Here is a 25,955-nt window from a genome sequence, read left to right on the forward strand (position 1 = left end):
ACATCTGCTTGGGTCAAGCCAACTCTCTTCCCTTGTGTCAGAACTTTGGCTGAAACCACAGAGAAAAAGAACACTGGGATTGTCTTCACAAGAATGGTCAGCCTACAAACCACCCTGGAGGAGCAATAACTTGCACCCAAGCTGTGTCCCATGTGAACTGAATGCAATGTTTACACATATCACATGAGTAGGACAACGTGCCAATCTATCACGGAATTTCTGAGTTGGAAAACAGGAGACAAACACTCACGGCATGATACATACTGCAAACAAGACACGACAACTTTACATACCACAAGACAGGTGTAATCAGTCACAAAGGCTTCTGAAAGCAGCAACACTATAACTGCCAACCCAATGCTTAATATTTTATCCACCTAAATAAAACTAATATATATATATACATAATGCATGTTATCAGAATTAAGTAGATACCTAAAACTGAACCAGATTGCAAAAGCACCTAAATTAAGCATGATTATGATTTATTAAAGTCTGTATGTTATTCAGAAATTAATACTGCATTGTATAATATTGCCGGTTTTAAGAATGTTTGTCTCTATAAAGAGGAGCCACAGGATCAGAAATGAATCTAAACAAGCATATAAATAATATACCTGCCATCTCCAAGAAAGGTAATTTGAGGCATTATAATTTTTCTTTCCCCTTCCATTCCATTGCATAAGAAAATTTAAAATAAAATGTCTGTTTAAACTTATTTAGGAAATCAACTCAAAGAAATTCCAACTGTAAAATGAAAGAGCAGGGTTAACTAATGAGCAATTGCTATGGCTGCAAGGAGGAAACGAGCACTTTAAGGGATCCCTCTATATACAAACTGCCTAGTTATGGACCAGTTCAAAAATGCCAGCAGAGAATAGGAAGAAACTAATTAAGGTGGAAGCTGAGAAGAGGAAGTCTCTTTTTTAAAAGGGGACTAAGAGGGAAATTAATGGGAACATTAGCCCTGGGATGCCTCAAAAGCATTTTGCCGGGCTGTGCTGCAATTGCATTTTAACAGTTTAAAGAAAGAGAGCCACAAATCAAAAGTGTAGAAAAGTAGGAGAAGAATGGCTAAAAACACCAGCAACCAACACATTAGCAACAGTCTCATTTGGATTATTCAAAAAAAAGCTGAGAGAACAAATGGCGTCCATTTCAGATGAAATGGCTAGTGTGGAAGAAAGCTTGGTAACGGGATAGTCCTGTAAGAGCTTCAGTGTTTTGCCCCTAGAGTGATGCAGGACTGAATTCTTCCAGCACTTATTTTCAGTGGTTTTAAAATTATGGTTTCGGTGCTTTTAAAATTTTACCTTTATACAGTAAGGAAGTTTGCACACACACAGAGACCACCCCACCCCCCGCTATTCTCCATCCAAGCAAGCAAAAGACATTATTAAGAATTCCAAAGACACATTCCAGCCAGGCAAAAAAACTCAGGGTGTTAAAGGTAAAGGGCCCCTAGATAGTTAAGTCCAGTCAAAGGCAACTGTGAGGTATGGTGCTCATCTCGCTTCAGGCTGAGGGAGCCAGCGTTTGTCCACAGACAGCTTTCCAGGTCATGTGTCCAGTATGCCTAAATCAGTGTTTCCCAACCTTTTTTGGGCAAAGGCACACTTGTGTCATGAAAAAAATCTCGAGGCACACCACCATGCCAGATGGGGAAAGGTCACTTTTTACTTATGTAAAAAAATATAAAAAAATAGTAACAGCATAGAAGGTAATGGTAGATGACTGTTAGGGTCTCCCCCCAAATGCAGAATTCTATTAATATCTTCCTTAGCGAGCCGCGTTAACCCCTGTAATGCTTTCTATAGAGTAAGCATAGGGGACACTGGGGGATGTGGAACCAAGGGGGCAGTGGGCCAAAAGAGTTCGGGATCTACTGCTTTAAACAGAAATAAGAGCCAGTGGGTTCTTCCTTTTTTAAAGTATCGTTTCAGCGGGGACAGCAGTCCGGATTTCCAAAAAGCGGCGCTTTTTTGCGTCTGAGCAAAGAAGAGAGAGAGGGGAAAAAAGAGAGAGAGATTGATTTGTGGCTGCGCAAAGGGGGGAGGAGCCCAGGAGTAAAAGTAGGAAGGACGAAGGGAGGGGAAAGGAAAGTTAATAGAAGGAAAGGCGGGTGGGAGAGAAAGAGAAAGAAAGAGGGAAGGAAGGGGGGAAGAGAAGTGGAAAGGAGGGAGACCGAGGCGGGGGAGAAGCGTCTGGAGAGTTGCTCCGAAGTTTGGGGGGCCGCGGGGGTGGGCGCGCGTCCCAGGAGGCGGAGGCCAGCCCGGGCTGGGAGCCGCGCCGCGGCCCGGGGGCGGTAGGCGGACCGCGGCTCCTAGGATGTGGAAAGGGGACGGCGGCGCAGGGGGAGGAGACCCGCACGGCTAGGGCAGCGCGCAGGGGGAGGGGAGCGGGCCGGAGGCGGGCGAGGGGGGCCGCGATCCCGCGCGCCGCGAACATGGCCTCCTTCCCCGCGGGCCCCGCCGAGCCCCCCGGCCGGGGAGGGCGGCGCACCCCCGCCGCCGGAGGAGAGCAGAGGCAGGAGGAGGAGGACGAAGGCACTGCCGAGGAGGCGCGCCAACTTCTGCCAACTTCGGCGCCCGCCCCGTCGCCGCAGGCTCCTCCTGGCCGAGAGCCAGAGGACGGCGGCGGAGCAGGAGGAGGAGGATCGGGTTTGGCGACGGCTGCTGCGTCCTCTCCAAGCGTGGGGCTGGCCTCCGCCGCGCCCGATCCTCCGCGCTCGCCCGCTTCTCGGCGGAGCAGGTCTCGTGCGGGTGTGAGGCGCTGCTGCAGGCGGGCGACCCTGGCCGGCTGGGCCGCTTCCTGGGCTCGCTGCCGCCCGACGCCGAGACGCCGTGCGACTCGCCCGCCTCCCTCCCACGGCACACCAGGCAACGTCTCGCGGCACAGTAGTGTGCCGCGGAACACCGGTTGGGAAACACTGGCCTAAATCACTTCTGGTGCAACAGAACACCGTGATGGAAGTCAGAGTGCACGGAAATGCTGTTTACCTTCCTGCTACAGTGATACCTATTTATCTACTTGCACTAAGTGTGCTTTCAAACTGCATAGTGGGGATTCAAACCGCTGACCTTCCGATTGGCAAACCCAAGAGGCTCCGTGGTTTAGACAACAGCGCCACCCACTCCCAACTCAGGCCAGTGGGGTGTGTGGCCTGAGGAGAGTTCTGAGGGCAAAACACAGAGGCCTGGAGAACCTAATTCAGCTTCCCAGGCCTAAGGTTCCTCAGCACTGCTTGATGATGGGAAATCCAATGATACAGAAGACCAGAAGTCATCCACATCTTGTAATATATGGATTTCGGGACACTTTTAAATGAATGAATGAAAGAACACAATGCTTCAGAGCAGGAGCAACTAGTGGCTGCACTGGCCGAGGTGCTAATTATCAGCCTCAGCTCTACCTCACAAAGTTATTGTGAGGATAAAACAGAGCAAGGGGAGAATCAGGTAGGCTGCTCTGAAAGGTGGGGTCTAAGTGCAATCACAAGGAGAAGGGGATGACAGAGGACAAGATGGTTGGACAGTGTTCTCGAAGCTACCAGCATGAGTCTGACCAAACTGCGGGAGGCAATAGAAGACAGGAGTGCCTGGTGTGCTCTTCACGAAGAGTCGGACACAACTAAATGACTAAACAACAACAAAGTGCAGTCAAGAGAGTGCTCTTGTGCTCAGTTCCTGCTTGCAGGTCTCCCACAGGCATCTTGTTGACCATTGTGAGAACAGAATGCTGGACAAGATGGGCCGTTGGTCTGATCCACAAGGTTCTTCTGAAGTTCTCATGTAAGACCATCTTCATTGACTTTCCACACCCACACAAAGAGCAGAGAGACTGATTCCCCCTATCAAACCAGCACTGATTACTTCATCCCACAAGTTGTTGACTAAGTGCATGCTTTTGCAGAAATGTAGATCTTCATAGTGCCTCCTGCACCAGTAGATTTCCCATGGGTTGGTATGTGCATCATCCCACAGCTGGATAAAAGTACCAAACAGTCTGTCATCCCCTTTTCTGCCTCCTAAATGACCTTTTCCTAATCCAAGGTGTGGCTGAATGGCAGTACAGAGCAGTCACATCCTCTCTCTGTAGCGCATGATACTCCTTGCAGCAGCAAGAAAGCACTTCGGGAGATACTCCAATAAGATTCTCCATCTGGGAGCATAATACGGTTGGTTGGCTTGCCTGTGTCCTTACACCCAGCTTGGAGCCATATGCTGTGCCGTTTGAAAAGAAGCATTAAGAATTAGGGAGAACTTGTGCATTCAGATCCCCTTTGATACTGAGCAAATGCAAACAAAGCTGTCAGTTCTCCCCCCCTCAAATTATCGCACTGTGTTACTGGTGATAATAAGGTAGCACTAAATTCAGGTGCAAAGGCATCCTTGCCAGAGGCTGAAATGCTGCAAGTGACAAATTTGGTAAGCGGCAGAAGGAATTTGTCAGTGTCAGTGTGGTAATTTTGTCAGTGACTCGAGGGAAGAGGTAGTTGCATTATATAGAGGACTCTGATAATTTGTGGGGTGGCTTATCCTTAAGAATTGCTGAGAAGAGAGAAAACTAGGCTTCTTTCAGCCCTGGTCACAGCTTATACCCACTGCAGTTTAGAGTTCTTGAATGGCTTGTTAATTAACAGTGTTCATCGCAATGCGCTAGTAATGCATTGGAGTATGTTCAGCCAATACCAAGGAGGATGGGGATGGGGCAGGGATTATAGTGTGAAAGTTCAAACACAGTTGATTCTAACCTTGTGGCTTTCCAAAGTCTGAAATCTATAGAGTTAAAAAATAGACAGCATATATACATAATTCTTTCTGAAACTAGCTAGGCAGGGAACATATTTCCAGCCTGGCTGAGCTAATATTAATGCCCTTTGTTGAGACAGGTGATATGGGACAAGAAAGCAAAGTTGGAGTCTTATTTGAAACACATAGAAAAAGTTTTTCAATTCTGGATATGGGCCAATTGCATCCCAAACTAACATGCAATTTAAATGCTCCAAATTTAGATGATTATTGGGGATGGTTGCCAATATATATATATAGAGAGAGAGTATAGCATTTGTATATGATAACTAAACATCCCTTCAAATTACATCATTATCCAAATTACATCATCATCCAACTGAAACTAACAGTTTGTAGGATTTTAACAGTATATTTTATTTAATTAAGACATCTGAAGGCAGCCCTGTTTAGGGAAGCGTTTAATGTTTGATGTATTACAGTACTGTATTTTAATATTTTTTTGGAAGCCACCCAGAGTGGCTGGGGAAGCCCAGCCAGATGGGCGGGGTATAAATAAATAAATAATAATAATATTTTTACATTGTAAAATCATAATTAAACTTTCACCGTGCATCTGTAAAACTTATTTTACAAACATGCACAAATGGTAGTAATTGAAGATGTGACTTAGATGGGTACAGTTTCAGTGTGTGTGTGTCTCTCTCTGTGTGTGTATTCCACATTTTAAATTATTTGCTTTTGATTGCATTTATTTTACAAATTAAGCCCATGTAGACCTCAGTGAGTTAGCATATGAATACTATAGATGTATTAGATTTATGAACCATGAAACCACTGAAACGGTAAACATGTTCACATTTCAATAGCTGCTAGACATAAATTTGTCCAAGACACTGTATAAAGTTACAAACCTTCTGTTGAAGCAACAAGGTTTGACGCCACTACTTTGAGGAGGTACCACATCCTACAGCTCTACTGTAATAAAGTCTGGCCCATCATGTAACTGTGATACATGGAGGCTTTAAATTTACTGGTACCCTGTGAGGTTTCCTGTCTTAGCAGAATTATCTCCAGTGTAATATCTAGTAGAAGCCCAGTTGCCTTGATATCTAAACAGCCAGGGTGCTGTGCAGACAACAATTTGGCTGGGACACGTTTAAAATGATGCCTCATGGCCCTATTCGCAATCTTTATGAATTAAGTCAATCTATTGTCCAGAGATTATGTGTCTACAAATGGCATGAACCTAGAATCTTTCCATGTGATCTGTACCCTGAAAAAATACAAAGAGTAGCTCCTGCATACGAGCCTGTGCACAAACAATTGGTGTGGGTCTGGGCTATGTATTGAAGATTAGGTGAATTAACCCCTCTCACTTTTTTACCATCTCTGGCCCAGAATTGTCATTTGAACAGGGCTAAGATCTATACACAGATAAGTAGCAGGGAAAGATTCTATGGGCAAGTCTCAAACACACAATGTCTGCAAAATTCAGAGCCCCAGGAACTTCTTGTGTGGCAGACATTTTTGGCAGCAGACTGTATTCAGTTGACAATCAAAATCAAGACATGAGAAGTCAATGGGCCAGATACTATTCACCCGAGATTTCTTTAAAAGCTGCTTGAATGATTTTGTAAAGCAAACAGATGGGATAAAAGTGTATCAAAATGAACAAGCAAATAAAGACACCAGTGTGAAAATACTGGTCTCTAAAACATATATCCTATCACTAAAATTTGCAAATTTATTGTAGGAAAGGAAAACATTTAACTTAAAGAAAGCAAAACACCCCACAGGCAACATGAAATTACAGATTTAATAGGGGAAGATGGGAAACATTTAAGGTTGCAAAGCGAATTGGCGGTAGGACCAATAAAAACTAATTCCTTGCCTCTCTGACTTGCATTTAACTGCATAATCCTTGCTTGCTCCCTTTCATACATTCACCATTGTTCTTTCTAGTAAGGAGTAGGCAGAACTCCAGCAATCTCCAACCCCAGTTGCAACTAAACAAAAGGATAGTAGTTGAAGTAATCATATATTCTTACCCTGCTCACCTCTGCTCCTATTCCCCCCATTTCTCTTTTAGATTGTAAGCATATTTGGGGCATGGGCCCTATTATATCTATTCTTTGTAAAGTGTAAGGGATGGTATTAAATAGAGTATAGTGCTGGCTGGGGCTGATGGAAGCTATAGGGCACTGGGTTGGGCAAGGCTCTGTTAAATAGACATTGGAGTTTTCCTATGCCACACTGTAACCAGAGGGAGGTCTTCAAATTACCGTATATGTTACTGCTTCTTTTTCAGGGGCTAATCACAGGATGCAATTACCAGAAACAAGAAATCCAGCAAACATAAAGAATACCAAACCACCAACGAATGAGAAAAAGGACAAAGGTGAAAGGCAGGACTAAAGTCTCTAGCAAAATTTTATATAAATTATTAGACTCTTTTAATGAACAAAGATTTCTATTCCAACCCAAAAGCCATTTTTTGTTTACTTCTGTTGCTTATACGTATGCTGGGCGACGGTGACTGATTTCGTACAACACCATCATTATGTGTTATACAGGTATTCTATTAATATTACGTTAGTTTTTCTGGATGTTAAAATGTAGGGTAAAGTTAAAGGTAAAGGACCCCTGGATGGTTAAGTTCAGTCAAAGGTGACTATGGGGTGTGGTGCTCATCTCGCTTTCAGGCCAAGGGAGCCAGTGTTTGTCCACAGTCAGCTTTCCGGGTCATGTGGCCAGCATGACTAAACCGCTTCTGGCACAACGGAACACCATGACAGAAACCAGCGCGTAACCTTCCCTTTGCAGTGGTACCTATTTATCTACTTGCACTGGTGTGCTTTCGAATTCCTAGGTTAGCTGGGACAGAGCAACAGGAGCTCACCATTGTCATGTGGATTTGAACCGCCAACCTTCTGATCAACAAGCCGAAGAGTCTTAGTGGTTTAGACCACAGCACCACCCTTTAGGACGTTATTAGTGCAATCCTATCCATGCCTACTCATATGTAAATCTTACTGAATTCCATGGGGCTTTCTTCTAGGCAACTGGGGTAAGGATTTCATGTGCTAGTCATTACAAATATTTAGAAATGGGAAGCCAGAAATAAAACTTAAAAATATTACAGAAGTTATAACCAGAAGTTATTCCTGAGATCCTCAGTAATGATTTTATACCGTTCATAGTCAGAAACCTCTTATCTGATATTTTCTTCTAAATCTAATGGCTATCTTGGCAGCATGATACAAATCCCGGTCTGGTTCTCTGCTTCTTCTATACAGTCATAGTTCAGATAAGAAAGCAGGTAAGGATTCTAGTAAATAGCATGGAAAGGATAAAACTCTGGCGGAACAATTCTGTTGGTTGCAGCTTTGGATTGCTGCAACAGGATTTTCATAGGGTGAACGATCAGGTTGAACAATGAACAGTGAAAGGTGAAAATACATTTTCTCACACTCATACGTGGCATAGAAAACATGGTTAATATGCACACTACAAACAAAGAGTCAAATGTTGGAACACACCTATGGAGAAACTGACAATATTAAGCAGGAAAGATTTGAGGAAAGGATCAGCAGAAGTAAGTTGAGTGAGAAAACTTTAAGGAAATTTCCGAAGTCATACCATCAGAAGCAACAGCAAAACTTCCAAACACTGATTCAAAACACGGAATAGTCTTATTCCCCCTCTTTGTTTTTTTAAAAAATAATCTGTTTCCAAACAGAGCATAGCAGGTACTGAGAAGCAGTAGTAATTATAGTTTATCAAAGCCTATGTGTCCTGAATCATAGCAGCTGCTGAATTTAACTTCCAAGTAAATGCAGTGGGTGAAAGCATATAATTATCCTATAATTCATATACACAAAACTCTAGGTTGCCCCCCTCCTAAGGAGAAAATAGAGTCAAAGGAGAACATTTGCATTTTATAATCGGCTGCTCATAAATACAAACAGCCTTTCCTCTTGACCTTCTTTACTGAAATCCACATAGAGAAATGGACACAATCCTTTAGGTGTTTTTTTTTTAAAAAAGCTGCTTTAAGTGCCCATAAAACTTGCTTTATTTTTACAAGCTATTGCACTATTTTGATAAATTATATGTTTGTAAATTGTACTGAGTGTTGCTAATCAAATATATTTAAATAGAAAACAAATACCTACTGGATAGTCCAAGCAGGTGTAATCCATGCTGAGCATAAGTAAAGGATCAAGGAAATGCACTACAGATGGATGACAGGATAAAAGGAGCATGAATAAGCAACCTACTTTTTCTTTAGTCTTCGGTCTTTCTCTGCCTGAGTTCCCAGTTTGCCTAATCCCAGAGATTCCTGTGCTGCAGCTTCTGTTTCCATGTAACCTCCTGTGTCAAAACAGCAAATAGATTTTCTCCATTGACATTCTTTTCAAGTGGCTCTATTAGTTTAGCATTTGGTCTGTGAAATTCTAAAGTCTGTTTTCTGGGGTGGAAAACAAAGCAAGATACCTAAATCCAGAAGCTACTTCCTCATATAAGAGACATATAAGAACTACACATAGCAACAAGGAAATCGTTTGTAGGATGGTCTCAACGCCTTAGAAAAAGAAGCAGCAAAAGCCACACGTCCCTCAACAGCAGATTATTAAAATACAGTCACTAAAGGTCTTGTTCAGGGTTATGTACTGATGACTGCATAGCACTACAGGATAAAAACAGAGTCCTCTGTGTGTAGGAAACTGTAGTTTCCTAATGCTTTGGAGAAAGTATGAAATTAGCTGGGTTTTTCCCTAGAGCTGCCTCTTAACAGAATGAAAACAGAAAATGGGCTGTAGCCAGAAGTTATGGGAGTGGAATATATGTATGGAAAAGGGCTTGTCCACACTCCTCCTTTTCCTAATACAGCCTCCTAGGCCTCTTAAAAGTGTCTTCTAGGGGTACTACATCCTACCAAAACCTTTCTTGAGGCCTCCTCAGCTGCCAAGAGGCTTCATTTTTTATTTAATGCATTTATTAGATGCCCAGTAGCTATTGATCTCTCTTGGTATCACACAAAAAGGGGAAAGAATATGTACAGAAAACAAAGTCACAAAAGTCAACAGCAACAAAATAAAAAAAACAGCATGGGAAAGAATTATAAAATGGAGTTAAAACCATACCAAGCAGCAAAATACAACTTTAAAATACCAACAAATATTGGTTGGGTGGGGTGTGGTAGTAAGGAGCTGGGGCCAGGAAAGTCTCTTTGCATGAGTGGCCTAACCTCCTTACTTATGAATACAACCAATAGTTTTAAAGGTGGTTGAAAATTGGTTGGGTTTGTTTTTTTAGAGATATCAGTTCCCATTAAGCCTTTCTTCTGCTTGCTGTTGCCTCTAGTCATGCAGGTTTTGTAGGTTTTTGAAACAAGACAAAAGCGCTTGCTTACTGGAGGCAGGAGTAAGATGATTATACACATCCCTCTTTCAGACACCTTCGAGTCTGGAGACACACACAAACACACAGAGCATGCCACCAGCAATATAGACTGTTTGCACAGACAGATGAAAGATGTACATGCAGGATCACTGCCTAAGATATAGTATATCAGAGTCAGTAAATCTCCCCTCATTCAGCTGTACCATCATCTGACCAAGCACAATTAGGACATGCATTCTGTTACGGATCATATTTAAGCAACTGTGAGCTTGAAACATTGGCATGAGCTATAGTGTACCATTGTGCTATTTTAAATTAAAAGCAATACCACAAGGTAACTGGGTGGTTACACAAGTCGTATTCTTAAACATTTGCACATGTTTTCTCCATCTCCAATTAGATGGGGGTGGAGGGACCCTGTTCTTGCCAACCAATGTGATACATTATTTGAATTTAAGAAAAGACACCACAGATCCAACAATAGAGAACACAAACAAAAGTTGATGTTTCAAAAGCATGCTGGAAGACTGCAGAGAGAGTCAATGAGACGACAAAAGGACAGCAAGTTCAAAGGATAAAGAAGGGGAAAAAGAGAGAGAGAAAGAGTTCCCTACTCTCAATCTTAAATATGTATCATTGAGTCAGGTTTTTTTGGTCGAAGAATTAGAAAACAACATCACTAAACTAGATCTCTTTAACACATTAGGTGACTTGATCCTAGCTAATCATCAGAAGTGGAAAGCTATGGAAACCAAGACTACAGAAAGGACCACCATGGTATTCTGAAAGAAAATCTTTGAAAATGATCATGGACCAGAGAAGATGCAGCACGGTTGAAGCAACTTTTCTCATTCAAAAAGAAAAGAAAAAGGAAGTCCTATTGTGACACAGGACAAAAAGAAACCAAATTACGTTATTTCCAACGTTATAATTGCTGCCATATACAAGAGCACAAATCCCTATCAAAAGGCATTAGACTAGAGGTTGACCTAGACCAGCAAGTACTGTAGATGCCTCCAGGAAGAAGGACTTGAAGGCAATGGCTCTCTCCCATTGTTTTTCTTCGCCAAGCAGTATTCAGTAGTATATCAGCAATGAATATGGAGGTTCTAGATAGCTAGAATTCGCCTTCTTACGAAGCACTTCATGTTTGAGTACAGATAGCACAAAATACAGGTTATACAAGTTATGAAGGATCATTGTGAGCTTCAGTTGTGGGCTTTCAATTCCAAAAACATGCAAATGGAAAGCCAATCTTTTTCCTGCCATTGCTCTCACACTTTTTTTAAAAAAGGGGAACAGGTATTCTGCAGAATATACAGTGGATGCTCGGATTGCGAACGTGATCCGTGCGGGAGGCACGTTTGCAACCCACAGCATCCGCAACCCACAGCGGCACGTCTGCACATGCGTGGGTTGCGATTTGGTGCATCTGCACATGCGCAAAGTGTGATTTAGCGCTTCTGCGCATGCGCGACCACTGAAACCCGGAAGTAACCCATTCTGGTACTTCCGGGTTTCAGTGGTCCACAACCTGAAAAAATGCAACCTGAAGTGTCTGTACCCCGAGGTATGACTGTATTTTATTAATATTGGTTGCATGTTTTACTTTTGAACGTACTACTGCTTTGGTTGAACTAAGGTGAAAATGAAAACCCCTGTTTGTTACAAACATTTGGCAGTGATTTACTTCAAGTACTTCTTCAGAACTATGAATGGATTTTCATCCAATTATGCAGTTATGATGTTGTGGTGGGTTACTGTCAGGGGGAGGGGGTAGCACATTGGGCAACTAATATTGCCCCCAGGACAGCTTTTACAGGTTGACATCTCTATTCTGTTCTAAAGAGGGTAATGGATATGAATGCATTTATTATATCTTGATCCCTGGGGCCTTCAACTTACTAAAGAAGAAGAAGAAGATAATCAGACATAATAGCATTTACTATGCCAATAGTATTTAGTATGCCAATATCAATAAAATGGATCTTGATTAATTTAACTGAGAATGAATAAGCCATGGAACATATATTAAGCTTTTAGTCTGTTCAGATGGGAACATCTAGTTTGTGTCAAAGGGCTCATCATTAAATTGATTGTGAAATATATTGAATGTACCATATGAAAAGAAACAAATCACCTCATTTCCCCCCATGCTAGATGAAAGGACGGTCTAAACTAGAATGTTACTAATAATGAGAAAAGTGACCATTTTGCACTAAGCAAATTATCAACGTATTTGTTTTTTGTTTATATACACTATATTTCAGAATGTACAATATTTTAAATGAAAAGTTAAAAACATGGGGGTTAGGCAGGCTGTATTCACTATTTGCTTGCCCTGGTAAACTGGGGCTGCTCACTAAATATCCTAAATATTTAGGTTAAATATTGGTTTCCTTGCTCCTTCTTGTCAATAGGGCTGTGGAAACTGAGAAGTGGAAGTTTCCAGTTTTATTTGAATGAAATGATTCAGGATAAAACTTACCTAAAGTGTTGCCTCTGAATAACGTGAATGGACAATGATATGAAATTCTTCATATTCTAACAGGATCCATAATCACCAATATGTTCTGGCCATCTGTTTCAAATGACAGTTACCTAAATCTTTGTTTCATTTTTACAAATGGCAACTTAGCAAAGCCACTAAAGGTTGTAGTTTTATTAAAATGAATAGAATTACAACTATTAGTCACTTTACTAAGTCAGCAGCAGCTGGATTGGGGACAGAATTGCCTGCCCCTCCCCCCTTCTGCTGCTGTGAGTGTCTCGCTACAAATGTGCTGGTAGGTCTGCAAACCACAGTGGCGTTGGCAGACAGTTAGTATAGCTCTGCAGGTGTGTGGACACTTTTGTGTCTTATACTCCGAGTATAAGATCAAAACAGATAGGAGCCTTGTGCTATGAAGACTGGAAAAGAATCCAGGAGGGGATTCACGTCAAGCAAACGAAGGCTAAAAGCAACTACATTCATAATAGGAGCAAAAGCATGGGAACCAATGCTACTTTGAGTTTCCTGCTAGCCAAGTCTTCTGTCAAGCTGGATGCTAAACAAAACTGAAAAAGGACAGTGATGGTGGTTGTGGAAAGGGGCCTTTTAGCCAAGTCAACAGATTCATATGTTTGCTGTCAAGGTTTTTAAAACTGTGTAAGTGTTAGCAAAGTTACACTTTCGTAATTCCAAAAAGGCAGAAGAAGTAAGTAAAGGAATCTCATCCTATCCCCCCTGCTCATTTAGAAAAACACAGTGAATGATGTGACAGTCAATACTAGTTATGGTATAACAGAATTATGTGGAAAAGATCCCACCAGTTTAGAAGAGAAATGAATGTTTGGAAAAGCAAAACGAAACTGAAAAAGAAGCCAAAACCATTAAAAAAAAATATTAATACTGAAAAACAGCGACCCGAGCCTGGTACAACTAATTCCTTACTGAGCTGTCCAAGTCGAGCCTTCTCTTTTTTACCGAACAAACGTCCTATTGAAGACTTGATTCCTTTCTTCTTGGGAGCTTTGTGTAGGGAATCCTGGCTGCTACTGACACTGCCAAGACCAATGCTTTCTGGCTCCAAGGATGCAGGCAAGCTACTATAAAATACACACAAAAGATAGATAATACATTATTGCCCTTATGAGGTCCTGTGCCCATCCCCTCCTAAGCAGCTGTGCAAACAAATTATCTGGAATCTAATAAGAGTGTCTTCATAATTGGAAACATTAATCAGGTTCTGATGGCTTCTTTCCTGCCATCATAATAATATTTAGAACAGCACAATGGCTAATTTTCATGTCTCACTAATGCTGATCAAGATGATTCAATCTAACAAAAAGTGACAGAAAGGAGGTATAATTCATCAAAGCCCTATTAATATATTTTTGGGCTGGAAAGTTCAGAGAAATATGTGTCGAGAAGAACCAAACAAATCTGAGTTGTGACAACATCGTTTCAACCAAAAATGGGATTTTTAAAAATCTTACCTGAGAAATTTCTATTATGAGCAGGAACAGGGTGAAAACCTAGTAAAAGGTATTTTCCTCCTACTAGGCATGGATGCAGAGCAGTATTTCTGAGCGTATCCAGAGAATGATTCCTATAAGTTCCAAAAAGCAACCAACAGCCATGGCATTGACTGGAAGTGGTGGTGGTGATAGACTTCTGGGAAAGATTCCCTGCTCTATAGCTGGGCTTGTATCTGCTGCAGGTAGGAGATCTAATCTCTCTTCAGGTGTTTTGATGTTGTGCATTGTGATCATGCAAAGGGGTAGGGCTATAGGGAGGGACATGTTAGCCCTGCCATTTTTGTACATGGCATCAGAGCACCCGAAAAGTGCTCTCGTGTATGAACTCTGGCTTGTAAGAGAGCTCTCGACTGTGGGAAGGTGAGCTAAGACTTGTCTTTTGACTTTTGCTCATTTGCTGCTGAACAGAGGTATAGCTGGTGATACAGAAAGTCTGGAATAGCATAAATGTAAACTGGATTTCAAGGTTTTGAGCCATTAATCCTGCCATCGCATTGCATTCCGATTCAGAAGTAGAGATATTGCTTGAGCCTAAGGTCTTGGGGAACTAGGTCTTGGGGAAATGATGATTCTAGGATCTCTGCCTAAATGTAGTCAGCAAAACTGTCCCAGCTTTCAATTCCAGAGATACTTAATTTGCCCGCAAATGATCCGTCTTCCTGCTCCACACCATAAGAACAAAGACACGATTCTTACAAGGGCATTTTGGCTCATAGTAATAAAAGCCTTTAGAAGTGTACTCAACATACTCTGGGAACCCTTCAAATTCCTATGTGGAGGGTGCTTTCCACGGGAAGAAAAAAAAAGAGCTTGCAAATTATGTAATGTGACCAAGCTCAGATTCCTAGCATAAAAGAAACACATACAAGTGATATTATCAGAGTAACAAACTATGCAGAAGTGGAATGCTATGTCCTACTTGGTTGTGATTTGAACATTAGCGATGTGTAAGGGGGCAGATCAGTAGTGGCACCAGCATGCAGACTAGGAATGGGGTGAAGTGGTGGCTAGGCTGGGAGCTCCGAGTTGGTGGTGGCGGCCTCACAGGTGCACCTGCATGATGCTGATATCACCAACCCAGAGTTCCCTTGACCTCACTACCTCATCCGTGTCCCAGTGGCCACCTGGAGGGCGCTGCTGGACTTGAAGTGACTCTTATTCCATGGGACGCAATATTACCAAGGCTTAGCAAATGCCCACTCTGCATATTCCGAACAATGTTATAGGAAAACTACATATAGGAGGAAGAGCTCAATGGGGAAAAAAGTTGGTTGTCCTGATTGAAATTGTCAAGAATTTTGCAATATGGGGTTCAAAAGGTTAGTAGTGGTGTTGTCAAAAATTGCAGTCCTTCACTGGTCTCCTTGCACAGGTCAGCCAAGATTCAAGTTATTGGTTGTATTAGTTGCATTTCTGCACACAAATATCAAACCCCATCACTGAATCCAATATGAATTTTTCATTTTAATCATTGTTGTGAGTGGTGCCTTCTCCTTTGTTCACTTATAGAAAGCCAACAGCAAGGCAGTAAGAGCCACCACAAAAATATACCATTTTGCTCCAGCTCAATTACTTAAAGCATGAGAGGGTAGACTTCAGGCTTGTGTGGTCTGTCTTGATTTTTACTAGAACCCTGAGATCTACAACTGGAGCCTGGAGCCAAACAACATACCCTTAGAATTATAGCATTCTGAACCCAGAAACTTATTTTGAGGAGCTCAATGTCCTTCCATACCAAAATCCGCTTTTGGTTACCCACAGCTTTCTTCATTTCAGCAATGTAATACAGGGCAGGGGTGATCTTGTATCCGCCATCTTTAAGCAACTGGAAGTTGGAATCCTTGCTCATCTACCACAAATTACCAAAAGATCTGCCAGTAGATCTAGATCTGACTACTGCTCACGTTTGATCTAAAGGGGCTACAAAACGGGAGACCAGACATCCAAATCAGACTGGAATTCAAGGAGTCAAGTTGTAAGAGTTAATTCCGACCTCGGTGACGATGTACAAATATTTAATTAAGAAACAATTACGGTACTCTTGGAGAGCTACATTTGCACCATATAAGAGGCCTGGGTGAGCTAGGAACTAAAACGATCAATGCAGGCAGGACGTTCTATAAAAGCCACTCTTTCACAAAGAAACTTGTCCAGTTTCTCCTTTGGATAAGCTACTTCTCATGGATCCTGACATGAAGTGGTGAAAAAAGTAAAACCATCGCAGGGTGGAAACCCCCCCCCCCGCAGTCTGCATTTCCAGATAAATAGAATACATTGGAAGTTATGTGGAAGTTCACCTAGAAGTCATATGAATGGGTGCATTATAAAAAGAACACAGCACATTCAAGTTGTGAATTACTGTCTGAAGCAATGAGCTTCTTACCTTCTGGCATCATTGTGGTATGAAGAAGGTAGAGTATGAGTCATTCTAATGGCTCTAGGTGTTGGAGGAGGGGAGGTTTCACATTTTATTGTGGCTTTGTCTTCATGCCCATCTTCTTCGACGACTGCGATCTACAAACAAACCATGTCCATAAAAGGCAGCTTAGAAACCAACTTCCTAAGTTATTTGCAAGAAATAATTTAAATTGTGCAGTAGGCAAACTGTTTCGAATTCACCATACTTTTCAAGCAAGCATAAGGGCTTACATAAAAACCATGTTCCATTCGTGGGACGCAAAAGTAACAGAACAAAAATGCCAAGAAGATAATCGGATATGATCATGGCCCTACAGAGAGCCATTCAAGTCCCATTTTCCAATCTCTGAGGCCCAAACTGGCCCAAATAAGCACACAACTGGCCATAAAACATATCAAGCACAGATCAGTGCTAGCGCTGTGGTGGGCCCCCAGGAAACATGGCGTCAAATGGTGTCAGCAGCTTGTGGAATTATGTACCAACTCTTTGCAATCCACTGTAGGCACCCATGGGGGCTAAATGCTTAGGTTTCCATATTGGATGGAAAGTTTCCACCCTCAAATATACAATAGATGAAAGACATGACACAACTGAGGAATTTCAAGAAAGTGAACCTCTTTATTCAGAAAAGGAGTGGAAGATTCTTGGCTATATGGACACCCTACACAGGGTTGCATAAACAAAGAATGCTGAGCAAGTTTGGGCTGGTAACAGATAATTCCACACCCCATCCTCTTGACATATACATAATTATTGCGGGGGGTTTTTTTGGTTAATTTCTTTTCTTTTCACTATTAATGTATATTGCATCTCTGTGTTGCTTTTTTGCTTGTGATTTGCTTGTGATTTGATTATATAAAATAATCAAAAGCATAATAAAAACTATAAATAAACCAATAAATAAATGATTGGCCCTTCCATGTTTGTTTTCTAAACAGCAACTGAGAGGCAGGGCCATCTGTATCTGGACCATAGTGATGGTCAAGTTAAATGCCCTCAACCACCTCCATGGCCCTGTTCAAGATTCTACCCTCCCAACTGTGTATTAAGAAAAACCAAGAGTGGATGGGGCCAGTAATTAGCTTACTGTAATGTTTGGACCTCAGGCATCATTTAATTAACTTTATATGGACCCAGTACAGAACTGGTTGATAGGACTGTACTGCTTACACATGCTGTGTCTTCTCACACTCCATGTTTGCAAAGCCTGGCTAATTTATGTGAACATACAATGGATATTCTAGCTCAAAATACACTTCAGTATTCAAAGTTTATGGCTGCAAAGTAGCTTCAGGAAGGAAATCAATTGTGTGTCAGACCCAGAGACCTCCCCTCTAAATAAAAACACAATTGATTCAAATTTTAGTTTTGGTTTTTGGCAGAAATTAGGCCACAACTTTATGGAGTACAGAAAGTGAGTGGTTGCATAGGTTCTGGTTTGACTAGCTCCCTGCACCCTTGCAGGTAGCGCTGACCCAGAGCTCTATCATAGGTCAGCCAAGGGTGAACACCTGACGTAGGTAGAAAGGCTGGGAACAGACTATGTCCACTCCCCAGATGCTCCCCTGGACTCATGCATGGGAACAATACCCTTTTGGGGGTTGGCCAAACCAAGCTGAGTCCCTGGATTCCTTTAATGGAATACCCTCCACATAGGGATGGCGAGACCGTTCTCCCATCCCTATCACCTGAACCAGTGCCTATCCGCAACCTTACAAGTTGTGATGATTTGCTACATGGCAGACGAAACCCAAATGGCAACAGCCAATCAGCCAAGTGGGGAAAATTCCTGCCGTGCCCCTGTCCCAATGACACACGACAGCATAGCAAGGTCAAATGCAAAAATGCCCTAAATATAGGGAGAGGTGGGCGGGTGTTCCGATGCACGAGCCAAAAGAGGAAGCTCTGGGTCACATGCATGGGTATTTATAGGTCCCTTGATCCATTTAGTCAGCACCCCATTGGCGGATTAATCCCAGCAACGAGGGATCTACCAGTCGGGTATTGTACCTGTCCAATATACCCACCCACAACCAGAAGGTCAGTCTCCAGGTTTCACCGTAACATGTGCCCTCTTTTAGGGAGGACACGCTCTGCCACTAAAGAAGTGTATAAAATTAAGACCAGCAAAAGACAGGTCTCAGATATTGACTCATCTGTGTAATTTGATGCATGTCACCGTTGTTTCATTAATCCCACATACATAGCCAAAGTTACAACTGGATACATATCAAAGCAAGATCAAAATTATGTATCAGTACAGAATTACCAGGGTTCTGCTTAATAAGCCTGAAGTAATGACAACTTTTGATAGTTTCATATATGCTTGTGTCATGTATTGCTATAACATTCAGGGTGCTTTACTATTTAGAAGAATAATGAGAAGTTTTCTGCAGCTGTATAAACTAATATGCAAAGTTATGATTCACAGTGAGTTACACATCAAATTTCAAAGATGACACAAATCATCTCTGTGAGTTTCGAGAGCTGAGGCCTGATTTTAGATGTTCTCAAGTTCCCATTACAAATGCAGAAATTCATTTTGCAAAATCACTTTAAAAAACCTGTGGAAAAATTCTGGTTAAACTGAGCTTTAAGTGCACATGGGAGAAAATTCACAGTAGCATGCTAAAAAAGAGAGAAAAGTATGCATACCTTTCTCCGGTGCTTCCTGAGATCACTCGGCTGGAGATGAGAACAAAGGAAAGAACAAAGGGGAATGATCAAAGCCGTGTAGGTAAAATAAAAGATACTGATATCCTATCCATTTCCATTTTTCAACATCAAACTGGAAAATCAATGTTTTGGAAACTGCAAAACTTCAAGTAAAATACTATGGCTTGGATCTAGAGTTAACTTCTGCGAGGTGAAAAGCACTCCCACTTATGCAAAGCAGCCCCATGAAATCTCCCCCAGTTTCCCCATATTGCTGCAGCTCCACTAGCCTCATCCAACATCATTCAAGGTGGTATGTTGAGCCTCAGAAGGCTTTCCGGAGATTATGGGCTCTGTAGTAGATGGGGGCAGGACTCAGGAATGTCCCACTGTATGATGAGAATTCTGCTTAGTTTTCTCTGGAACCAACTCCACAAACATACTTGAATCTGTTAATTTGCAGTTAGATCTTATGCTGCTATTTTAACTGCAGCAGGAAAAGCAGGGCTGCCTTAAGTCGCATTTGTTGCCATGCAGCAAATTAAGTTCTGTCCTTATGTAGTACCATCCAGTGCTATTTTTCTAGAACTCATCATCTTCCTTGTTCTATTATGATGGCAATGGTTCCCACGTGAGAGGTGCTGGAACTGAATTCTGCAGCTGAAGGAAAGCCATTGTACCACCCCACCAGTCTTTTATAAAGCCTTCTTGTGACTCTGTTTTGCTGTTGCAACACCAGGAGTTGATTTGGATGTCATGAATGAACTCTGTAGTAGGCTTCCACCTCCTTTCCCTTCCCTTTCTTCTCCCATGCATTCTACTTTAATAGTAACTTCCTGACTTTTGACAAACCATAGTTGGCCATGATATCCAAACTGGCAAACTATGGCTTGAATAACCCCTTGCAAACCAGAGTTAGGGAATCTTGTATCAAACCTGTAAATGGAAGTTCATTCATGCAATGCCTTTCAGTTAGTAAGGCTCAAGGATGTGGACAAGGTAGTTGGATTGGTCAGGGTGACCACTAGCACCCTGTACCCTTAGCTGGTAAAATCTAGCAGGGAGGGGACAGCGGGCTGGGCTAGGGAGGTGATTAATGTCTCCTTGTGAGAGGGGGTGGTCCCTGCCTGCTTGAAGGAGGCAGTGGTAAAACCACTCCTCAGGAAACCCTCCCTGTGGATTCAGAAAACCTAAGTAACTACTGCCCAGTTGCGAATAACTCCTTCTTCGGCAACTTTCTTGAACGGGTGCTCACAGACCAGATCCGGGTACTCTTGGAGGAAACTGATTTTCTAGATCCATTTCAGTCAGGGTTTAGGCCTGGTTTTGGCACAGAAACTACTTTGGTCACCCTGTATGAGGACCTCTGTTGGGAGAGAGACAGGGAGATGTGCCCCTGTTAATTCTCCTCAAGCCCTCAGCAGCTTTTGATGCAATTGACGATGGTATCCTTCTGGAGCAGCTGTCGGAGTTGGGGGTGAGTGGCACCACTTTGTGGTGGTTCTGGTCCTACCTGGATAGTTGTTTCCAGAGGGTGTTGCTTGGGGAGTATTCTCCAGCCCCACGGAGCCTTCAATGTGGGGTTCCTCAGGGTTTGATTTTATCCCCTATGCTGTTTAACGTTTACATGAAACTGCTGAGTGGGGTTATCGAGGGGCTTGGAGTATGTTGTCAGCAATACACTGATGACATACAACTCTATTTCTCCTTTATATCTGCAGGTGAGGGAGTGGATGTGCTGGATCATTGGTAATGGACTGGATAAGAGCCAAAAACTGAAGCTAAATCCAGTTAAGACTGAGGCACTCCGACTGAGGCACTGTTAGTGAGCAGTTCCCTAGACTGGCATGGCTAGAAGGTTGCCTCCTCTTGATGGGGTTACACTGCCTCTGAATGAGCAGGTTCACAGATTAGGGATATTTCTGGATTCGTTGTTGTCACTTGAAGCTCAGGTGACCTCAGTGGTGTGGGGTGCCTTTCATCAGCTTCAGCTGGTCTCCCCGCCCTATAGTCTTTTTACAGCACAGCCACCAAGGCCTGGCACCGGATTCTGCCTCCTAACACTGTGCAAACAGACATGATATATCTGAGAAGTCCTTTTATTAGGAAAAGCACTTAAGGATTCTCACACGAATGCCATCATAAATTTGTTAAGTCTTTAAAGGGCCGCAAAACTTTTCATTGTTTGGTACCAACAGCTTTCTGAAGCACTGACTGGAAACATAATGAAGAGTGCTTATCCCAGCAACCCACGAATTCATTTCATTACTATTTTTTATTGTTTACTGTATCTTGTGTAACACTGGCAATGGCCCTATATGAAGTCTTATTGCATTTTGTATTAATGGTCAACGTGATTCTACCACAGACAAAAACATAATAATAGGCAAATAAATAAATGAGCAGGAAAAGAAACAAGCTATAGGGGGAAAAAATCTTATTTAGAGAAGTAATAAAATAAATGAAACGATCAGCACAAAACTGTATTTGTACATTTTCTTACCAGTGTCATGATGCCCATACGATCCATCTCCCTGGCTGGGCTGCGGGGAGTGAGTTTCGGAGTAGAATGCCCACTTGGAGGAGAAGAGCTTGCAAGGGAGGAAGCTGTAATGGAGCCAGTAATAGATGTGCCAGGATGGACCCTGGCCAGGTTTAAGCCTTCTAGGCTTACACTGGCTACTCTATTTTCTATTTCTTCAGCACGCAATTCCGTTGATTCTTTTTCCTCTTGGATTAACCTATAAACATGAATTGGGAGGCAGCAGAATTAAAACAGCTAATGTCATGTGAGTGATATTCCAATACAGTGGTACCTCTGGTTATGAACTTAATTCATTCCAGAGGTCTGTTCTTAAGCTAAAATGTTCTTATCCTGAGGCACGCTTTTGCTAATGGGGCCTCCTGCTGCGTGCACAACCAGGAGCAGCTACTTCCGGGTTAGCAGAGCTTGTAACCTGAAGCGTTCCTAACCAGAAGCATTCTTAACCAGAGGTACCACTGTACAGCAAATTGCTCCCTTGCCCTGATCCCTGGCAGCAGTTTAATAAGGTGCTTTTCACAAATGACATAGGCTTCACCAGTACATCATGTTGGAGACCCATCAGTGAGCTTTAAATAAGAAGATAATAGTAGTAGTAATAATAATTTTATTATTTATACCTCCGCCCATCTGGCTGGGTTTCCCCAGCCACTCTGGGTGGCTTCCAGCAAAATATAAAAAATAGAATAAAATGTCAAACATTATAATGATGTACATTGTAGTCAAAGCATCTATTTCAATTGATTTAGCAATTCTGTAGAATCAGCTGCTTAAATGGCTTCAAAGGTTCACCACAGCTGAAACATTCCACCTTGAAAGGTGGAAAACCTACACAACAAATAGTTGAAATGTTAAGGGGCCGAAAGGTATTGCGTAGTTGTCTCTTATGGCTGTATATTACATGAACATAGCTGAACTAAAGGGTCTACTTTTGGGGAGACATTAAATGCTTACTGGTTTTGTTGACAATAAAGCAGTATACAAATTCTCTTAAACCAATATACACATTTGCCTTTTCTTTTGAAAAATACATAATATGTGTTTCAGGATTGCACTGCTGATATGAATAAAATTCCACCTAAGTTGGTTGTTCTGCTTCCCTCAGAGACCAGCCAGATGCATGTGAATAAACCCATTTTATTTATTGCAAGCATTTGCACGATTTGTTCCCTGGGATGAGAAAGCTCTCTGCTTTTTGGTGATGTACAAGTACCTGATTTCTTTGTTGATTGCATCCAGTTGTTCCTGAAGCATCATAGCAAGGGTTTGGGCATCCGAATGTCCACTTGGCGACAGAAGATCCATGGAGCTAAATATCGTATCTCTGTCGTCATCATCAATGTCAGACATTTCAGTGTCACTCTCAAAATGATGGCTGCTCAGAACACCCATCGGTTGACTTCTGCTCCATTCATGATCTCCAAGGGATTTCACCTAATTGGAAAGAAATGCATACCGATCAGCCTCATTCCAAATGTTAATTTTGAGAGAAATTAAAAACAGAAAGCCTAGCATGTTGAAACATTGATTAACACCTTTTAGTTTTCTCAGGCCACTTGTACAAGAGTCACTTTCCAGAAAGAGGAATGGCCTTGAGGCAGGGCCTTGGCTGGAGTACTGTTCCTCCTTACCAAGCCAATCTTCCTGAGCAGCAGTGGATGTTGTGCCTCTATCACTGATCATCCAGACTCCTTGGACCACTATGGCTAAAACTTATCCATTTCCATTACTATAATAGGAGCACTGCTTTTAATAAACAAAGAACAAGATAACAAGATAAACCTTTGGTTCGTCTCTCCGGATTCCCATACGGCCTCTTCTAGGTCTTCTTATCACCTTAGTAGACCTATAATCAGGTTGGCTATCAACTAGGGAGCTCACAGAGTACCTCAGCTCTGCTGATGAATCAAGATGTGGTCTGAAAAACAGTTGCAGCACACGAATTAGCAGATGCAACTAAATAAGCCAAACTGTAAACAATATATTAAAGAATCAATAATTTATCAACTGTTTTACAATGTGCGGAGACGTTCATCCTATGAAATTTCATTCTATACATAAAGAAAACAATTTTGGGTGATTTCCTGAAATCCTAAGAGAGTAATAAAGCTCTGTGATGTATCTGAATGGAAACTAGAAAGAATCAGCAAAACTCAAAATGACACATGTTTCCCTGAGAGTCAATGTGGTGTGGAGAGAGCAATGAAACTTGAACTGGCAAGATTTGGGTTGAAATCAACAAGGATTCAAGATCAAATGAACAACTCTTGGATGAAGCTCAAGTTTCCCACTAGCTTTTGCATAATTCTCAGCTCAAAAGTTTCATCATTTACAAGGGTGTATTTTGAGAGAATTTTAAAAGACACACTTAAATATACACTTGAAATGTGATCTTTCCCCCTCCCCCAGATTGAAATAAAACTTAACGTGGAGATGAAGCAGAACAGACTTATGGGTAACTGTATATAAAAGTCATACAAATCAGAAACAGGCTGCATTTACATGAAGTTTATTCCATTTCCATAACTGTTCTGAGTTGCATGTGAGCTGTCACGTGACATAAAAGCCATTTCCTGAAAACCAGTGGCATATGGGGCATGTTTAGTACTCACTTCCATGTTATTTGATTGGGGGGGGGGATCCTTCCAGCAGCACTTTAGAGACCAGCTAAGTTAGTTATTTGTATGAGCTTTCATGTGCATGCACACTTCTTCAGATACACTGCAACGGAAGTCACCAGACCCTTATATATAGTGAGAGGGTGGGGAGCGATATTGCTCAGAAGGGTAGTGGGAATGGGTGATTGGCTGATAGGTGTGGTAAACCTGTTGACTGTTAACGACTGCAATTGGTCTTACAGGAAAAAGCAAGGGGTGAGATGGCTAAAAATAGCTTTATCATGTATAATGAGAGAAGAGTCCACATGTATAATGAGATAAGAATCCATCTCATGTATAATGAGATAAGAATCCATCTCACTCCTTGCTTTTTCCTGTAAGACCAATTGCAGTTGTCAACTGGTTTACCACACCTATCAGCCAACCACCCATTCCCTCCACCCTTCTGAGCCATACCCCTCCCCACCCTCTCACTATGACTTCTGTTTCAGTGTATCTGAAGAAGTGTGCATGCACACGAAAGCTCATACCAAGAACAAACTTAGTTGGTCTCTAAGTTGCTAATGGAAGAATTTTTTTAATTTTGTTTTGACTATGGCAGACCAACACGGCTACCTACCTGTTACTAGAAAAAAAATCACTTTGCAGCCCCTTAACCCAGAAAATCATGGAAGGGACAAAATTGGGGGTGGTACACTGGCATGCAGTTCTTTCCTGCTGTTTTCATGGGGACGTAATGGAGAAACAGAAGCACACATGTGAAAGGATGAATGGGGGAGCATCAACCTCGTCCAGCGACATTCACTGTGTGTCACACCATGACCACTGGTGTGAATGAACGTTAGCATTAAATGCTACAGGTTCCCTAATGCAACAGGTACTGCAACATGAAAGGAACATTAGAAAATGGGACAGATGTGCTAGCATTATAATCAGGAGAACTAATGTAATATTCATCACATCTGAATTTAAGCATAGACTTATTTGTCCATTCCTCTTCCTGCCACCACTTTCTCAAAACCCACGTAAAACAACCTATAAATGCCTAAAGCAGATTTCCCATTGGCAGTTATGAAAGGAAGCACTTCACCCAGTGCCTTAGAAAATGACGATGATTAAAATGATAACATTTTCAAAGGCTGCTTGCAACACATGGTGGATGGTGAACTGCAAACAGTATTTTCAACATAGTATGATTTTAAATATATTAAAATTAAAAAAATATTATGGTTTTCTTAGGCTACCTTGACAACGTGGGATCAATTAAAGAACCTGCTCTTATTTTCAACTGGTCAAGTTCCACTCTCAGCTTGTCTATTTCATCTGCCAATCTTTCCTGAAAATAATAATAATGATAATAATAAGAAGTCAACAATGTTTTTATATCAAAACTTACATTTATCAAAATTAATAACATTAAGCTTCTCAGCAACAAAGTACCAACTTACATTGTATCAGCCTAGCAAGGGGTTGTAAAAATATTATTTTCATTAAAACTAATATTTGTTAAATAAGTAATTTGTTAGACTCATTACTTATTG

At 41.8% G+C, this 25,955-nt stretch overlaps 1 protein-coding gene across 9 annotated transcripts in view; it reads right to left on the reverse strand.

The window, feature by feature from the left end:
* The window catches only part of PPFIA2 (PPFI scaffold protein A2), a 269,557-nt gene that overhangs the window by 26,788 nt on the left and 216,814 nt on the right, over positions 1-25,955 (reverse strand). For all 9 annotated transcript variants that reach the window (XM_028746753.2, XM_077934767.1, XM_077934766.1 and 6 more), the window contains 8 exons: positions 25,659-25,750; positions 23,579-23,714; positions 23,010-23,230; positions 21,758-21,995; positions 19,255-19,284; positions 16,564-16,694; positions 13,594-13,748; positions 9,035-9,128 (listed from right to left, as the gene is read on the reverse strand). In XM_028746753.2, the coding sequence (XP_028602586.2) occupies positions 9,035-9,128; positions 13,594-13,748; positions 16,564-16,694; positions 19,255-19,284; positions 21,758-21,995; positions 23,010-23,230; positions 23,579-23,714; positions 25,659-25,750 (1,097 nt within the window). The remainder of the gene's footprint in view (positions 1-9,034; positions 9,129-13,593; positions 13,749-16,563; positions 16,695-19,254; positions 19,285-21,757; positions 21,996-23,009; positions 23,231-23,578; positions 23,715-25,658; positions 25,751-25,955) is intronic.

The sequence above is a fragment of the Podarcis muralis genome, chromosome 10 (genome assembly GCF_964188315.1).
Source record: "Podarcis muralis chromosome 10, rPodMur119.hap1.1, whole genome shotgun sequence".
In the NCBI taxonomy this organism is placed as follows: domain Eukaryota; kingdom Metazoa; phylum Chordata; class Lepidosauria; order Squamata; family Lacertidae; genus Podarcis; species Podarcis muralis.